Here is a 17,720-nt window from a genome sequence, read left to right as displayed (position 1 = left end):
TTTCAAGTGAAGCATGGCCCCAAATTGTCCTTGCCGGGAATTTAAATTATGTACATAATAAAACAGCCTTTGATTTTTGTATTTTGTGTGCATGGCAGATTTACTATGAGATAGTAAACTAGGCTTCCTACATCACTTGAGACACCCCTCTCAGTTCCATAACGGACAGAAGACAAAAAATGTGCTTGACTTTACACTGAACGGGCTGAAAGTGCAATGCAACAATTCATAGTATATATATATTATATATATATTATATATATATATATATATATATACACATTATAAATATTGTAGAATCTCCCACAGTTATGTCCCAGTATTACTTTCTTGTCACTGGTGCTCTCAGTCGGTGTCTGTCAGTACTTACCTGTCAGAGAGCAGATGCTGTTGCAGGCGTTTCTCAGGCTGCAACAGCAGATGATCTCTTTGAAAGTCTTCCTCATCTCCTGACTCCTGAAGGCGTAGATGAGCGGGTCGATCACAGAGTTGCACATGATGAGGATGAGGTACATGTTGAAGTGGGACATGAAGCACACGCAGTAGAGGTTCCGCGGGCAGGAGATCATCAGGATCAGGTGCAGGAAGAAGGGAGCCCAGCAGACAATGAAGATCCCCAGCAGGATGGTGAGTGTGATGGCCCCCTTCATGCTGGCTCTCTGGTGGATCGAGTTGTAGCCCGGCAGCGCGGCGATGCGCTTGACGTGCGAGCGGGCCAGCATGAACATGTGGCTGTAGAGCGAGGCCATGATGAGCAGCATGGCAAAGAACATGGAGACCAAGCAGATGATGACGGGGGTGGAGTCTGAGTAAATGATGAAGATGATGCCGCAGCCCGTGCAGAAGGTCCAGATTCCCCCGATGATGAAGCCGGCTCTCTTCACTGTCATGATGTTGTGGTACCTCAGTGCATAGAAGATGGTGACGTACCTGTAGATGATTTAATATTGATACGATTATTTCTGCAGTTCAGATTTAGATTTAGACAACTTAAGTGATCCCAGTACTGAAATTAATGTACAGCTCACCACATCTACAATAAATAAGGCAATAATTAAGAAACTGTCAGTGTTTATTAAACTGATTGCAGAAGATCTTTTAGTTCCATTCAAAGTTACATGGTAGTGGCAGCTTGAAGGCATCACCATGAACTCAGAAGATATGATTTATGATGAGTTTGTTTTCTCGCAGCTTGTTCTTGTACGTTCTTCCATAGAGTATGTAGGAGACCTTTAGAAGCATCCATTACAAGCCAGTAAGGAAACCAAAACTATGGAGGGCAGAGAACTTTCAAAGGTATAAACAAGTACGATAAGATAATCCTGTGTACAATAATACTGGTTTTTATTTTTGACTTAGGCTTTTTTGGTGAGAAACCTCCATCCACCACAAAACGTGCTAAGTAGAACCATATAAGGTTCTTTGGCTTGTCCTCATTGGAGAACCCTTTTTGGCTCCAGGTAGATTCCACCAAGATCCCTTTTAAAACCCTTTATTCGGGAAAGGGGTTTTAAAGGGTTCTGTGGATCAAAATGGTTCTTACTGGAACCATTAGTGTTACCAAGAACCTCAGAAGCAAATGGTTCAAGGTAGAACCTCAGCCCTTGTAGAAGGACCCTTTTGGAAGCCTTATTTCTAAGAGTGTACTAATTCCTGTATGCCTTTGTTTAAGTTCAGTGTTCTGAACTTAAACATGTGTTAACTTTATGTACATTTCAAATGGATACTCAACCTCTTGTAACAAAATTTGCAAAATAAATGGAAAAAAATTGCAATTTTATCAGTTCTAGTGCTCACAAAGCATATAAACTTAAGCCCAATTTATACTTCTGCGTAAAGTGCTCTGCGTAGGTTACGCAGAGTCCTCTGCGTCGACGCAGAGCCTGTCGAAGAGCCTCTGCGTCGTCTCCGACTGCACGAAATATTTGTCCGTCACTCCGTCAAGGGACAACGGAGACGGCAAGAGCTGCGATTGGTCCTCAGGACAGGCCGAGCGAAGCTGCTCTGTGCCGGCTCACAGTGAGCACCGAGTGTCCACAGACGCGGCACTGATCCCCACCGATAACGCCGCTGCCAAACTATAAATACGTCATATCTTAATACACACAGCACATGTTTAGACTCTAAATGGCCAATTTCTCGCCTCAAATTATCTTAAAACTGCGTTCCGTGACACAGAAAAGTGAGAAACGGCAACTGTTTCAACAACAACAGTCTTTCTCTCTCGGACACCATAGCTCACTGTAGCCAGAAGCACAACAACCTTGCGCAGCGACCCCTACTGGTCGGGCGGGAAATTGCAGCGCGTGTCCGTCACCACAACGCAGAAGTATAAAGGCTCGAGACGTCTCTGTGGTGACGCAGTCAGATAACGCATTACGCAGTCGGAGAAGTATAATGTGGCCTTTAGGGCACAAAAAAGTAAGGAAATGTCTTTGTTGTAACAATTCTTCTTGGCAATAAAAATCCATTTCCCTTTTGAATGGAGCCACATTTTTAAGGAAAAATGCATCAGCGGGTTGCGGCCATGAAGAACTTGCCAAATCTTCTCTACCAATGACAAACAGCTGCAAGTGTCTATTGTTTGGAGCTTCTTTACCTCAGGTGCTGACAATCAGGTGCTTGATTGGCACCTGATTGTCAGCACCTGTGAGCGTGGACCCGTGTTACAGCAGTCATTTGGTGTCTGATCTGAAAAGATAGCAAGATTTCTTCAAAATCTCCTTACTTTTTGTTCTAAGTTGAGTGTGAAAAAATTGAAAACAAGACCAGACATCACACGGATTTGTCACGTAAGTGTTGCGGCCATGTTTTCATCTTAAATGGTTGGTTGGTATGATGTGATGCATGTCAGAACAGCCTGGGTGTGAGAAAACCACAGAGGTATTTTTTTTTTTGCTTTTTAGTAACCGAGATGACTGCCATTGATGTTCTCTACAGATTTGACTGACTAAAGAACAGAGGAATGGTTTAGGCCATTTTCTTTAGAAGAATTGAGAAAAAATATTGAGCTCTTGAAGTAACACAATTATCACCAACGTTAAAACACAGTGGTGTAAGCTACAAACTTTTCAAAGGTGGCAGATTTATTCCCTAATAAGATAATTTGCTCCTCCTCTTCCTCACACATACTTCACACACTGGTATAGTGACGTTAGATTAAGATGGAGCGAGAGATAAGGTGACTAATTATTATTTGTTTCATATTCTACGCGCTACAGTCAAAATTCCTCAGCTCCACTCAGATAGATCAGATACCCTGGTATACAGTATTTCTGATATTCCTCCAAGTTGGCTATACACTCTTAGAAATAAGGGTTCCGAAAGGGTCCTTCTACAAGGGCTGAGGTTCTACGTGGAACCATTTGCTTCTGAAAAACCAAGGGTTCTTGGTAACACTAATGGTTCCAGTAAGAACCATTTTGATTCAGAGAACCCAATCCTGGGTCCCAAAAAGGGTTCTCCTGTGAGGATAGGCCAAAGAACCTTATATGGTTCTACTTAGCATGTTTTGTGGTGGATGGAGGTTTCTCACCAAAAAAGCCTAAGTCAAAAATAAAAACCTTTCCAGAAGAAAGGGTTTTTTAAGGGTTCTTGTGAACACTAATGGTTCCAGTAAGAACCATTTTGATCCAGAGAACCCTTTAAAACCCCTTTCCTGAATAAAGGGTTTTAAAAGGGTTCTTGGTGGAACAGTTGATAGTTAGTTAGTTTTAATCCAGGAGCTACTAAGCTTGTTAAATGTTCATTGGACATTACTGGATACAGACCAATAAGTGTAAACTGTAGAACTGCAATCTGGTCATTAAAATTATTACAAATGGAATTTCTTTCTGTTTTTTTTTCTTTTTTCCCCTTTGGCGGCCCTCAGTCCAATTTTGGGTTTCCTAAATTGGCCCTCAGGTATCAAAACTTTGAGAACCCCTGCTCTAAATGGTTTTTCAGCACCCTCCAGGTATTGAAAATAACAAGTTACATATAACGTTACGTTATTCCAACACTCACCTAATCATGAGCTGGTTGTAAAACTGTTACTGTATTATCCTTGAATAAAAATAGAAGTCGGGAATGGGGAACTCTAGGCGTCACAGTTGAGTTGGAAAAGCGAAAATAATCAGGAGCTCATGTAGCAAAGATAAATTTTACATTAATTTTGACTGTTAAAACACTCGCACACAGACAGACAGACACACACAGCTGGCAAAAGACAAGTTTAATTTTGTGCTGCCGTCACGTCACTCTGACAGTTGGTGTCAAATTAGCTGTGGCGTGCATTGATGAAACACTTTAAAGTGTTGATTAACATGAACTGTTCCCTGAATGTTTTGTGCACTTTGTGCTAATGAGAAGAAGAAGAAGAAGAAGCCTAATGAGTGCTTATGTCATTCAGGCTGTCCCAGTCATTCCTCAACAGCTCTCCCAATTACTTTAGCTCACAATCGAAATTTTCATGCATCACAGAAGTTTTAGCCATGCTGAATAACATCAGACTAGTGCACATTATAAAGAGTATTTCTACTTTCTCCACTTGTATTCTTGATGAACGTTTAAGTTTCAAGACTTCATATATGATGAAGGGGATATGGAGCATGTTGACAAAATGACATTTCTCTCCTTCTCCTTACAGGCACAGAATGAAAGTTATTTCTCTATGTTATTGAATAGCCTTGCCTTTAATTATATGTGTGTCTGCAGCTGTTGGTTTCTAATAACACACAAAACCTCCTATTATTTGAAGAACAATGCAGTTGTGCTCAGTGCATTGAATGAAAGTATTTTTCATTTAGAAGTCTTGGAAAAGCTCCTGCTGAAATGATTAACAATAGGCACAGTGACTGTATGTTATTTGTGTACTGTTGCGACCTAAAGGTTATAATAATAATACTTATTCTTGTTTACGTGGTACTTCTCATGCTTAGGCACAGTTCTTGTTTGTTTGTGCTTGACAGCAGCTGGCACACAGTGTGCATTGTTGCCTTCTTTTTCTCTGTCCTTCCCTTTCGTCTCATTTTGTTTACTTCTTTACTACTTTTGTTACTTTTGTTACTTAAATTATTTCAAGTGGAACACACAAAAACAAGAAGCCTCTCCAACTGAACATTTATAATGTTGCCGTTATGCAATGTCCTTTCATTTTATTTTGCTTCTTTCCCTTTTGTTTTCTTGGTCATTTCATTCATAATGTTTGGTATTTACTGGCTTTTACTTCCTTTTGCTGTTAGTCTGTCTCTCTCGTTTTTTTGTTGATGTTTTATTTGTGGCTTATTTGTTTCCTTTTGTTTTCATCCTGACGTATACTGTAATGGTTTTCCGCCTGTCAAAACACTTTATTGTGCACTTTTGTGTTTCCTCCCGTCAATTACCTGTCCACGGCGATGGCCAGGAGGCTGCACATGGACGCAACGACAGAGATGCAGATCATGGAGTCAAACACGTTGTCCATCTGCCGGATGAAGTGGTCCTCCACCACCAGCTGTCCATTGTGAAGCAGGTAAATGATGATGGTCTCCCAAGCATTGGACACACTCACCAGCATGTCCGCTACTGCCAAACTGCAGGAAGCAGAGACGGACAGGTCAGGGTGAAGAACACTGAATACAGAAATTCACAAAGCTGTTTTGTACTTCTACCCCATTATGAATGCGGGAGCCTGTGGAGTCACCGTTCAAGCATCGGTCCTCGTGTAATCACTGACTCGTTTAAACGATTTGATAATTAAAGGTATATTATGTGTTGAGCGGATTTTCCTGTTCTAAACTCTATTGTAAATGTCAAAGATTTCCCATCCATCCATCCAATCATCCACCATTTGATGAGCCATTTATCATCTGAACCAATAGCTCCAGTGTGTGTCACAAATCAGTTGCTGTTAACTGTGATTCCACTTGCATTAATTCAATGCATTTAATGAATGTCACATTCTTCATTATGGTGAAGGGTTGAGATGCATGTTATGTCCATATATTTTCACTTTCCTGTCCTCACAGAGGACACCAACGCTTTCACTTATTGACCGAGTCTTTACTCTTTTCACAGACGGAGATGAAAAGAAAAAGAGTGCATCAATCAAACCTCATCTTTCTGAAGACGAGACAAGGAGGCCGAGAGCAGGTGATGGTGAGAAAGTTCGAGCAGGTAGGTGGCGAACATTATGTCTCTGTATCTGTGCTGTACACTGCCAGCAAAGTAGGTGTTATTACCACAGAGATGCACTGTGTGAACGTTGGCAATTACTGCACAACCTATATGTTCAATTAATCCACAGCTCATATAAGGACTAATTATAGAGGGGAAAAAAAGTGCCGTAAAGATGTTACAAAAAAATGATGTCCATACTTTTTAGTGAAAGAAACAAGGGAATGTAATGTTGAAGAGAGAAAAGAAAAATCAAGGATAAACAGGTCATAATAATTAGTGGAGGAACAATGACCGTTGATTGTAAAACGTCACTGCAATTAATTTCCTCAACCAACACGTGAACCCAAGAACTCCCTCAGCAAATAACAAAAGTTGTTGAGGGAGTTCTTGGGTTCAGACCATACAGACCATAACATATTATGTTATGGTCTGTATGTATATAGCACTTTCCTATAGTCTTGATGACCACTCAAAGCTGCTTTACATGAGAGTTTTTCCATTCACACCCATTCAAACTCATTCCGCCACACTTCAGACATTCAATCACACATCTGTCAGACTTATTCATCAGGAGCTACGCAGGGTTAAGTGTGTTGTTCAAGGAGACATCGGCATCTATGTACTTTGTGGACAAGACTGACTAGGTTGTGTTCAAGACATCTATGACTACTATAATGCTGCAAATCAGACATTTTTACTGTACAGTTTTAGAGAAATTTCGTATTTGCACTTTTTAAAGGTGCATTGTGTAATAAATCTGAAGCAACTGGCCATAAAATCCTCCTAATATGTCACTGAGACTCAGGAATAATGTTCATATAACAAACTGAACTCACCAACAACAACAGTACAGCCAAAATATTTGCATTAAAACAAATATTTTGCAGACTGCAAATCATGTTTATGTTTTGAAATCATGTTTTGGCATGTGGCGCCACCTACCGCCATCTACCAATCATTGCAGTCAGTAGAGTCTCAGCTGCTGAGCAACCACGGATTGCCAGTTACGTCAGAAAACAAAACCTAAAAGACCTCGGTATTTTGAATTTGAATGTAGTAACCATTTTTGGCCACATTCTTACATATGGCACCTTTAATTGAAAAAATGAATAAATGTGTGTTTAGGACATCTACTGTAAATCAGACATTTTCACTGTACACTTTTAGAGAAATTACTGACTAGGTTGTGTTCACAACATCTATGACTACCAGCATACTACAAATCAGACATTTATACTGTATAGTTTTGAAAGATTTGACATCAAAGCACAAATCACCTGCAGACGAAGAAGTACATGGGCGAGTGGAGATTCTTGTTCTTGATTATGGCTGTGATGACCAGGATGTTCTCCAGCAGGGAAATGATGCCCAGAATCAGAAAGACCTGACGAGAAAGTTCAACGGAAGAGAAGCACAAAATAAAGTGCATTAGTGGGATTCCAGCTGGAGAATTGCACATCTGCAGATGTCACACCACTAATATGAAAGGTCACAAGATGGTGACGAAGATATGAGGGAGGAAAAGAGAAAAACTACTGTCTAATATTTGAAATTTTCCTGAGAAACGATGGAGCTTGTTTCTAGATCTTGAAATTATTCAAATGAATAAATATGACAGAGGAACATTGCTCTTTTTGGGTTAAATCTCTTGCAATGAAGACATGGATATTTAAAAAAAAAAAAAAGCATGGTATTGGAATAGTTGAAGCAAGGGTCTGTAATTTTCTTTATATTATTTGTTGAAATCCTTGATATTTTGATGTCCAGATAGTCATTAACATATAAAGTTGATGGAAATGTTTCGTATTACACACTAATACAGACCTCTATAGCAATGTGGAGCTGCTCGCATGCTGCAGGTTTGGGCGTGCTGCTCTTGTCTGGCAGCAGCGTCGGGGTGAAGGTGTAGTTTTGGTGATAGTCGCTGTACGCCCAGGTGGAGTTACCCATCATCTCCCCCTCATGGTAATAAAACTCATCAGACGCATTCATCCTTGCTGTGGCTCTGATCCAGATCACTGCTGCTCTTTTGTGTATGGCATTTTTCAAGCAGACCTTTTAAAGGAAGACAGATGAGATCATATTCGTGAGAGATCTAAATCGATATGAGCTGCGACATATTGACGGCACCACCACCGCACTAACTTTAACTTTGACAAACTTCGTTCACAAATAACTTCAACATGTGATATCTAAGTGATTTGTGGACTTATTTCCTGCTTTTTTTGTACATCACTTACCTTGTGTCTCTTTGCTGTAATTGACTGCTTTGCCCTGATGTCCAATCTTTGCTGCTTCACTTGAGAATGTAGTTATTTTTCCACTTTTGTACGTACAACCTAACTCTTAAATCTGTCCTGTTGCCCGTGCCACTGTTCCCTTTCTAAAAGGAACATATACTTTTAGAATTTTAATGGAGTAGGGATTTTTCCGCCTGCCTAAATCACCTGTAAGGTTATTTTTTCACATTAAATATTCCTCTCAGTACTTGCCTCCCACAAGGTGAGTCTAAATGTAGCACTAGTGTTCGTCTCGACATACTAACTCTTCTTGGAGAGTGTTATTTTCCCCTGTGAAAAGGTCATTGGTGGCTTGGTAATGCAGTATGCGGCTGTGTTGAAGGTAAAGGACAGAGGATGCCGCACCTGGTTAAGACCTAAGAGGCAGAGTGGGATTTGTGAATGTGTTTCTAGTCAGACTCCTAAATGCATATAACCGTTAACCTTCAACAATTCAATAAATATGTTGAATACAGTTTAGTAAACAGGGGTTTGGACATAAGCAGAGACATAGAGAACATTGTACATTCAGTTTGACCAGAATTGAAAGAGATCACATGCAGGCAACCAGAATATTTGCAAACTGCTTAGATGTGTGGTCAATAAAAGGGGGCCAAGAAAGGAACCTTGTGGAACACCTTCTTGACTCATTTTTAGGGCACTTTTGTCTAAAAGGTGAGGTGGGAGAGTATTTTTTACTGTATTGCTTAAGATCCTCTTCACAACCCAATTGTAACCAATTAATTAATGCATTGCCACAGAAATAAAAAAAATCCAAAAAGGCCTGAAAAAAAACATCCAATCTTAATGAACCGTCTGAAGCTTTGAATTGGATCGTTGTGCATCAATCAAACTGCCATCTGCCCCCCTCTCTCCCCCTATGCGTGTACCCCTCTTTGTGCACTAATCATGCATGTGCAAAAGACAACGCCAGAGCTTATGCCAGCTTGCTAAATCCAAAGAGAGATGGCAGAAAAGATGCCAAAAACAAGTGTTTGTCGCAAATGAAAGATGTTTTTTGAGGAAGCTACTGCCAAGAAAAATGCTGTTTGTGTGTTTGAACGGTGGCGACAAAAAGGGCTGCAAACTGATGCCACGGTGGTTCTGTTTCTATCCGATTTTTACTAAACTGCTTGCTACAGCTCAATAAACTCCAATCTGGGAAGGGCGACCAGAACAAGTACAGCGGAGAACTCGAGTGTCTCTATGAAGTTTTATTTCACACACTCCTTAATAGACTACTTAATAGGTCGTAAACCCACAAAGTATACGTGTTATGGTGATTGGTTAGTTAAAAGAGAGGGAATAGAGGTTCACGTATAGCAAAGGCTTGGCTTTGTTATATGTGAACCATGATTTATTGTATGGATTACTTTATATAGATACTCTGACAATTGTGTACCATTAGACACGTAATGCAGCTGCTATTGTGACAGTATCTTTCTCAGGCTTTATGCAGAGTTGACCAGTTTCTTATGTGACAGTAGTAAACTGTGAAACTGTGGGAATATTACTTCCACGTGGCATTATTTAAAGTAAGATCTTTGGAAGTGTTTGGGGGTGAAACAAAGGAAGTTTCAACAAGGACAAATACACACCAGAGCAAGGTGAACACAGTCCAATTTAGGTAAAAGGCTCCTAATATTTAAGAGCAATAATAAAGTGAGTTCTCATCTTTTAAAATAAAGCCAACATGTCTCGGGGTTGTATAAGTGATCTATGATATCAGGAGACTTATTACTTATCTTCATCAGTTATTAAAAACAGAAAAGCAGTGTTCTAGGCAAAGCAAAGAGGATTACACGGACATTTTTTTTTTTAAATCAATTTTCTTTATAATGGGTTGTTATGAAAAATAAGGGATAAAAGACTGTGACACATTTAACTGAGTGGAACACAAAAAAAGCCTCGGTGATAAGATCAGATGAGATCAGGCCTGTTTCCCTGAAAGCACACATTAACACGAGCTAATGGACATTGCTGTTAAGTCTAGTTACTAAATTTCAGTGACGTACACGTTGGCATAGAGGTAAGATAACCTCTTAATGTAATTTAACAGTTTCCCTGATTCATATAGCTCATAGAACATTTCTAGCTGCCAGAAGTGGGTTTAAAAAATGTCTGAGCACCAAAGGGAAAGCAAGACAAGAGAGAGAAAAACACAATTTCCACACAAAATAACACCCAGTGAATGGGATAAACTTCTCTGCATTATGCCCACGAGCTGAGCTCAGCAGATAAAGTAATTAACCTTTGTTTCCAGGCAAAATGAAAAAGCTTTTGATGAGTTAGGTCTTTTAATTAATAGACTTTGAACACAACAGTTGCAGGGCACATTATTATGGGCGCCCTCATGGTGGTTTCATGGTTTAAGTTGTTTAAGAACGTCATGTTACTAAAGTCATTTTGTAAACAAGTCCCCTTTTTTTCATTGCCACGATCGTTCTAGCACATTTTATAATTTACATTTTCTCACATTTGTTTATCTGACTCTCCTTCTGACCTCATTTACAGCCATTTTTTTTAAATTTAGTTTTCCTCATGAAAAACATTCTTCTGGTATTAGAGTGCGTGTGGTTTTACATTTTGGTCGATTTAAGCCACAAAACAAACAACAGTTGATTAATTACTGAAATAAGATAAGATAAGATAGTGTTTTATTAGTCCTGCCGTGGGGAAATTTACAATTAAGATGATGTACCACATTACGGTGTGTCTCACAAATAACAAGTGATCGTATGGACTTGTTGCAACACAGAGACTGCACAGGACGTGTTTCCTAATGAATCCTGCATCATTCCGGTGTAACATGTAAAAAAAAAAAAGAAACGCCCTTATGTAAGGAAACTGAGATGATAGTAAAAGATAAATCCTAGTAATCCTCTGCAACTCTTAGTTTGTGGAGGTATGAATGCAAACTTGACCATGAAACCTGCCCGAATCATACACATTATTCATGAATTATTAGATAAATAATCTCATCACACACTTATCAATTTACATTTTGCAGTCTTGTCATGTAAAGAAGTATAACATGTTGTTAGTTTATATTTCTCGCAGCTTTTACTCCACTGCATTTCCTCTGTCTTTGTTACTTGTTACTACCAAATAAAGAAGAAGAGTTGGTAATGGTCTGTATTTACAGAGCGCTTTCCTTGTCTTGATGACTTGATTCACCCACGCTTCAACATGGTGTTAACAAGTTTCCTACTCAAGGACACAGTTGGACTCAAACCCACAACCTCCCAGGTGAAAGACAACTTGCCTTATCATGTCATAATCCTCCCTTTTAAAAAAAACAAAACAAAAAAAGTACATTTTATATCAGGAAAATTACTTTTGATACTTAAGTACGGTGAATGTCATATACTTTAAGACTTTTACGTAAGTAAAGTGAGTTTTACTCAAGCATTCCTTTAGATACTTTATACAAGAGCATTATTATATCCTTATTCTCCAGGAGCATCATAGGTATGAGTAAGTTCCTTCTTGCCTTGTATAGTGTTATATACAGTGTTCTGACAATGAAGGAGAAACACTTGCAGAGAGTGTATGTGGATCTGCTTCAAACTGAAGAGCAATACAGCTCTTTATTTAAGTCCTTTTTCTGTCTATTTTCCATGCATCTGTGTCCTTGGTGTCTTTTTTCAATGCCTGAATAAACCCAAAGTAAAGGCATAGCGTGTAATGCTCACTCAAGTGTCAGAACCACAGCTGAGGTTTAAAAAAGAGAGGGCTTTTCTGAGGTCACACTTCTTCTCCCCCCCCCCAATAGCCTGATTAGCAATGCTATTGACCAGTGTAAACCCATGAATCATCCTCCTGTATGAATCCGATATCATTTCACTCTCATATGACTCAATAGAGCATGTGAGGGTTTTTTCCCCCCCCAATAAACGTACTGCCTTTCACACTTATTTAAAGTTCAGGGGATCTTTAAGGACAAACTATCTTTGACAAACAAGCGTCATGTTTTCCCTGAATATTTTGGTTTTTATGTTGTATCACTCTGCATAAGAGAGAGTTTTAACAGGCATTTTTTAATTAAATGAGTCAACCACACGGCCCGGACTAACTAATGAGGAGGAGGCAAACACACACACACACACACACACACACACACACACACACACACACACACACACACACACACACACACACACACACACACACAGCCGTGACTGTCTCAGGGAGTCTATTATCGACTCAGACCTTGTGCCCCTTCATCAGAACAGAACAAAGTATAAACACATTCCTCACTGATGGCTAATACTGTCTGATACAGTGTAGAACGACTTTGGATGTAGATGCTTATACACTATAATCTATAAACGCTATCAGGCCACACATGCAGTCTTCTATTCATCTAAATTCAAAACACAACATGTGGGTTTAATCGCCTGGGTTTATTTGACCATTTGAGTGTGAAACAAAACCTCAATAATCTTTCTCTGTGTTTTTTTTTTTTATTAATTTGTCTCAAGAGTAAAGCAACATTGATTATGCGCAGCACAACAAATGCAATTAAATATATTAATTGTATGGATATATGAATCACGCCAAAGCAACGAAACGAAAAAAACCTGTCTGTGTGTGCATGTTTAGTCAAAAACAGGCCATCATAATCAAAGTAATGTGGTCTAATTTACCTGTAATAATGAAGCCATGAAGTGAATATTAATGCAATCATGAATTTTAGTGCCAACACTGTCCACGCTGTGCTTATATTCCAAGAAATGAAAGCATTTTTCTTTCACTACCAAACTCATCAGTTGATGAAGCTTTTTATTTCACAATTCATTGTTTTTCATAGGTAACATTTTCCAGTATATTCTGAGTACAAAGTTCTTCACCAACAAAGAACAACATTATTTGTATTCCATGAAGGGAACCATAGAAACAGAAGAGTCGTCCACTTGTTAGATTCTGCAGTTTCACCCTTTAATGTCACTGATTCACTGATTCCTTCATTGCCTGACTTTCAAAATGTCCAGCTTTTTAATTTGGCTTTCGCTTTAACATTATTACATTTACATCATATTACGTAGTCGTGCTTATAAATAATGATTTATGTTAAATTCTAGAGGTTGTTATATCTTATGCGTCATAATGAAAACATATTCTTCCCATAAAACACAGTGTATATGCTGAGGTGATCAAATATAATACTTTTTTCGCAATATTTTATAATAGTAATATATTCATCACATTATTAAACATATTAATATTAATTATTTGAAAAACACTTGTTTTGAAATTCTGTAAAATATCACAACTTTAGTTCTCTAGACTACCACATAGAAAAAAAGAAGTGGACTTTCATTCATCGGGCACCTGGTAACGAGTACTAGCCTGATGGCAACGAGTACTAGCCAATCAGAGGTAGACTGGGTACATTGTTTTTCCCAGTCGGAACAAGGGCCTTTCTACAAGGAGTTTGCATGTTCTCCCTGCGTGTACAAGGGTTTTCTCCGGGTTCTCTGGTTTCCTCCCACAGTCTAAAAACAAGCAATAAGGGGATTAGATGAATTGGACACTCTAAATAGATGTTTTTTTGTCTCTATATGTGGCCCTGTGATGGACTGGCGATCTGTCCAGGGTGTACTCGCTCTATGTCAGCTGAGATTGGTACAGCTCCCCCTGTGACCCTCATGTGGAGGATAAAGTGGTAGAAGACGGATTAAAGTGGTAGAAGATGGATGGATGGATGGAACTTGGGAAATGTTGAGTGACAGTGATCTGATGGAGGAGACGAACAATCAAAAAAAAATTTTGATGAACAATGGCAGTGACAAAGTGGCCGTAATATTATCGACTTATTGGTTTGAAGTCGTGGAACTAATGGAAACAAGAGAAGATGAGCACATAAAAACGTTATATTATGTGCTTATGTGGGTGCAAAGTTTAATGTTCAGATATTTACTGTGTTGTACTTCCTCTGTGTTGTTTTCTAATGTAAAGTAATTGTTAAAAGTGGTAATTTTGCTGAAGTCGATTGTTTTCATAGGTCCCATTGCTTGTTTCTCTCGAGATCTGGCAACATAGCCTACGGACCTTCACCTACACACACACATACACATAAACACCGTAGCAGCTTCACTTTGTCTGTATATCAACACTCTGTGGTGTTTTATCCCTAATTTATCGTATTCTCTTAGAGAAGTTGTTTATAATTTTAACACTAAGAATTTAGTGTTTGTTGTCCTCACATATGGATCAGCCTTTTAAAAAATGTCTTAGCATTTTCTAACTCCAGTATATGATATTATATATTGGTTGGTTGATTGATTGGTTGCAGCTAATACCAGCACCTGGACCAGATCTGACAAAATCATTGCCTGTGATGTGTTTGAGTTAGGATTTATCGATTAGTCTAGTCTGATATGAGAAATGCACAGCTAAGGAAGACAACATCTCACACAGTTACAACATTTTAACATTCTCCACCGTGACATTCACCGCACAACTGAGAGGTCAAATGTTCAATGAGCACCGGACGTCTTTATTTCAATTACTGACAAACATGCACCACTCTAAAACCTGGAAAAACACTAACGGTGTCTGGACGTGTGCTGTAGATGTCCAGGAGCGAACTGCACTTTGGCTGTCATTAAGTCAACTCAGAAATAAATGCACCTTGACTGCATGAAAAGCTAAATCAAATAAATGAATATAATTACAAGCTCTGGCATAAACCCCGCAATCAGTAACATATCTGTCAACCATTCAAGAAGAACCAAAAGAGTACTCCTTTACAAAAGAGTATGCTTTTCCCCTACTTTGATTGGCAGCCCATTTCATATAGTCAGGTACTTCAGGCTTTACAAGCCACCTTGATACCAGACGTTTAAATAGAGGATAAATATATGCTTTTCTCTTGTGACAATCTGCTTCAGTTATTTCTCCACAACTAGTATTTAATCTTTTGATCTTGGTGAACATCTTTCAACACGTGTAATTTCCGCAAATAAAAGAGGTGATAGCGACGATCGAAATAATAACCATCCAAACTGCCCTGCTTAGCGAATATCCTTTTGAATCTAAACTAATCTAGGCCCAGAACTAACAACATTGTTTCAGCTGCTGCTGCTGCTGCTGTAACAAATGTGAGACATGGTGCTGCTCTTTTTGCGGAGCTGTAAGAGTTCAATGTGACATCCACTTCGGTTCATCCTTTTTTTCTTTTTCTTTGTCAAAAAATCTCTTGAGTTCTGTCAATCCTATCTGAAAAACATAGGAAAATACTGCACAGGGTTAGAACATATCAATAAAAACCAGCTGCTCATCACAGATAAGAGCAATCGTCAAATCAAATTTGCAGTCATGACTTTCTCAAGGGAGAGTCCTCAAAGCATTCTATTCTATTGAAAACTGGCCCACACTGACCAACAGTGAACAATATTTTTATAAGAATGATTATAATTTAGCCCATATTTATCAGCATTGTTAAATTGCATCAACATTTGTATGAACTTAGCTACTGTTTTTGTTATTTACAGATTAATTTTGCATCATAAATATTCTTTTGTTGTTGTGAAGTACATATCAAAACAAGCACTTTTACTTTGAAATGGTGTGCCCTACCATCCTAGATATGTTTTAATTGCAACATTATGATGTATTATGAAGATATCATTTTCATTTTTAATCACTAAACCAGACTTTTCTTTTGACCAGCCCCCGGGCAAACTCCTGACCAGACTAGAAGTTCACTGGCCCTGAGGTTTCATTTTGAGGCCCTTGAGAATAAATGCCAATCCAAAAGAAAGGCATTAATAACACAAATAAAAAAAATTAAATCCTTCATACATTTGTTTTGTTAAAAAACTCCCCAAGGCATTTCAACTGAACAGTCTGGGTCCTGGTGACAACATGAACAAGGATTCAAGGATGTCTTGCTTTTGAAAATATTTGGACATCTCTCCCTTAAGATTGAATCGATTTAAATTTTTACTGCACTTTTCATTCAGATAAACTGTAACACAACGTGCTTCACAAACAACACAAACAACGCACCCCATCCACCACCGAGTCACTCTTTATGCTGATGACGTGATTATTTATTCTGAAACTGAGTCTAGAACATTGAGAACCTATAACCTATATATATATATATATATATATATATAATATATATGAACTTCATTGCTGAATACTGCTGCTGTTTCATTCTTGCTGTTTTCTCTTATCTTTTCAGCTTTGACTGAAAAGTAACCATCATGTATTACATCCTTGTTTGAATAGAAACTCTGCTTTAGGTCTTTACAAACACACATCTGCTGTTGGTCTATTTTAATCTGTATCCGTTTTAAATGATTTGCTTTTTATTCAGCTTGGGTGCCAAATTTCAGTTCCTATCTGGTAGGTTATCATGAAACCAAATCACAGAACAAATTACAGCGTCTCATTTCATTTCCTCCACAGCTTCTGCCACTGCCATGTCGGTAAAGCCACATTTATTTGCAGATATGGAAAAGGGTTGTCATCTGTGTGGATTTAAAGGCTCACAGTGAAGCAGAGAGGCTGCTCCTGCTGAGCCCTCGCATCGCTCTGATATGGACAGCACGACACTGGAGCTCAGTCCAGCACAGAAGCCTGTAAACAACAGTACGAGCTCAGTCTGCATCTGATCCCGTGACGTGACTGACTCCAATGACAATGACATGGAGTGACAGCAAAACAACGATGGTGATCAGCCATTGGGACAAAGTGAAGGAACATACTCCACAGCACATGTGCATTTAGCGTATGATTTATTTTAGGTAAAACATGCATTAAATCCCTTGCATTAATTGCAAATTGCACCTGATGGATTATGGACGCAGATTAGCCACATAGTGAATGAGATCGCTTATCCTCAGAGGCAATCGCTCAAAGTGAAAGTGTGTGGGTAGATCAGTATATGTAACAAGCACAGTGTTGTGCACTTGCCTGCAGGCGCATATACTTTTGGCTTGATAATGTCCCTTACAAAACAGTGAAATCTTGTCACACTGCCTTAATCCCGGGTCTTTGGCGATTTGTCGATCCCGCTGTCGAAAGCACTGTAGCAATGAGTCAACAATTCACTGACTGAACCTCACTCAAAATCCAACACACGCCTGGGTTCAGGGGCATTTACTGTGTAAAAAATGCTTGCACTGGACATGAAAACAACAACCAGTCAGTCTAAAATCAGGAAAGGCACTGCTTGACCCACGCACTGAATTTCCCACCATTTCCCCCCCAATTTTAACAGCATTATCATAGCATTATTGGAGCTTTACACAAGATAATCCATTCATTCAGCCATCGTCCATCCAT

At 39.0% G+C, this 17,720-nt stretch overlaps 1 protein-coding gene across 1 annotated transcript; it reads right to left on the bottom strand.

Annotated features, from left to right (window-relative positions):
- Positions 1-359: 359 nt before the first annotated feature.
- mc5ra (melanocortin 5a receptor) lies at positions 360-8,088 on the bottom strand (the record flags this gene model as incomplete). The annotated part of the gene is made up of 4 exons (XM_083887605.1): positions 360-930; positions 5,364-5,552; positions 7,416-7,522; positions 7,963-8,088. The coding sequence occupies 4 exons, from the start codon at positions 8,086-8,088 to the stop codon at positions 360-362; spliced, it is 993 nt and encodes a 330-aa protein (XP_083743731.1).
- Positions 8,089-17,720: the final 9,632 nt, after the last annotated feature.

The sequence above is a fragment of the Microchirus variegatus genome (assembly GCF_963457635.1).
Source record: "Microchirus variegatus genome assembly, chromosome: 1".
NCBI lineage: Eukaryota > Metazoa > Chordata > Actinopteri > Pleuronectiformes > Soleidae > Microchirus > Microchirus variegatus.
This window is presented reverse-complemented; position numbering and strand designations above follow the sequence as displayed.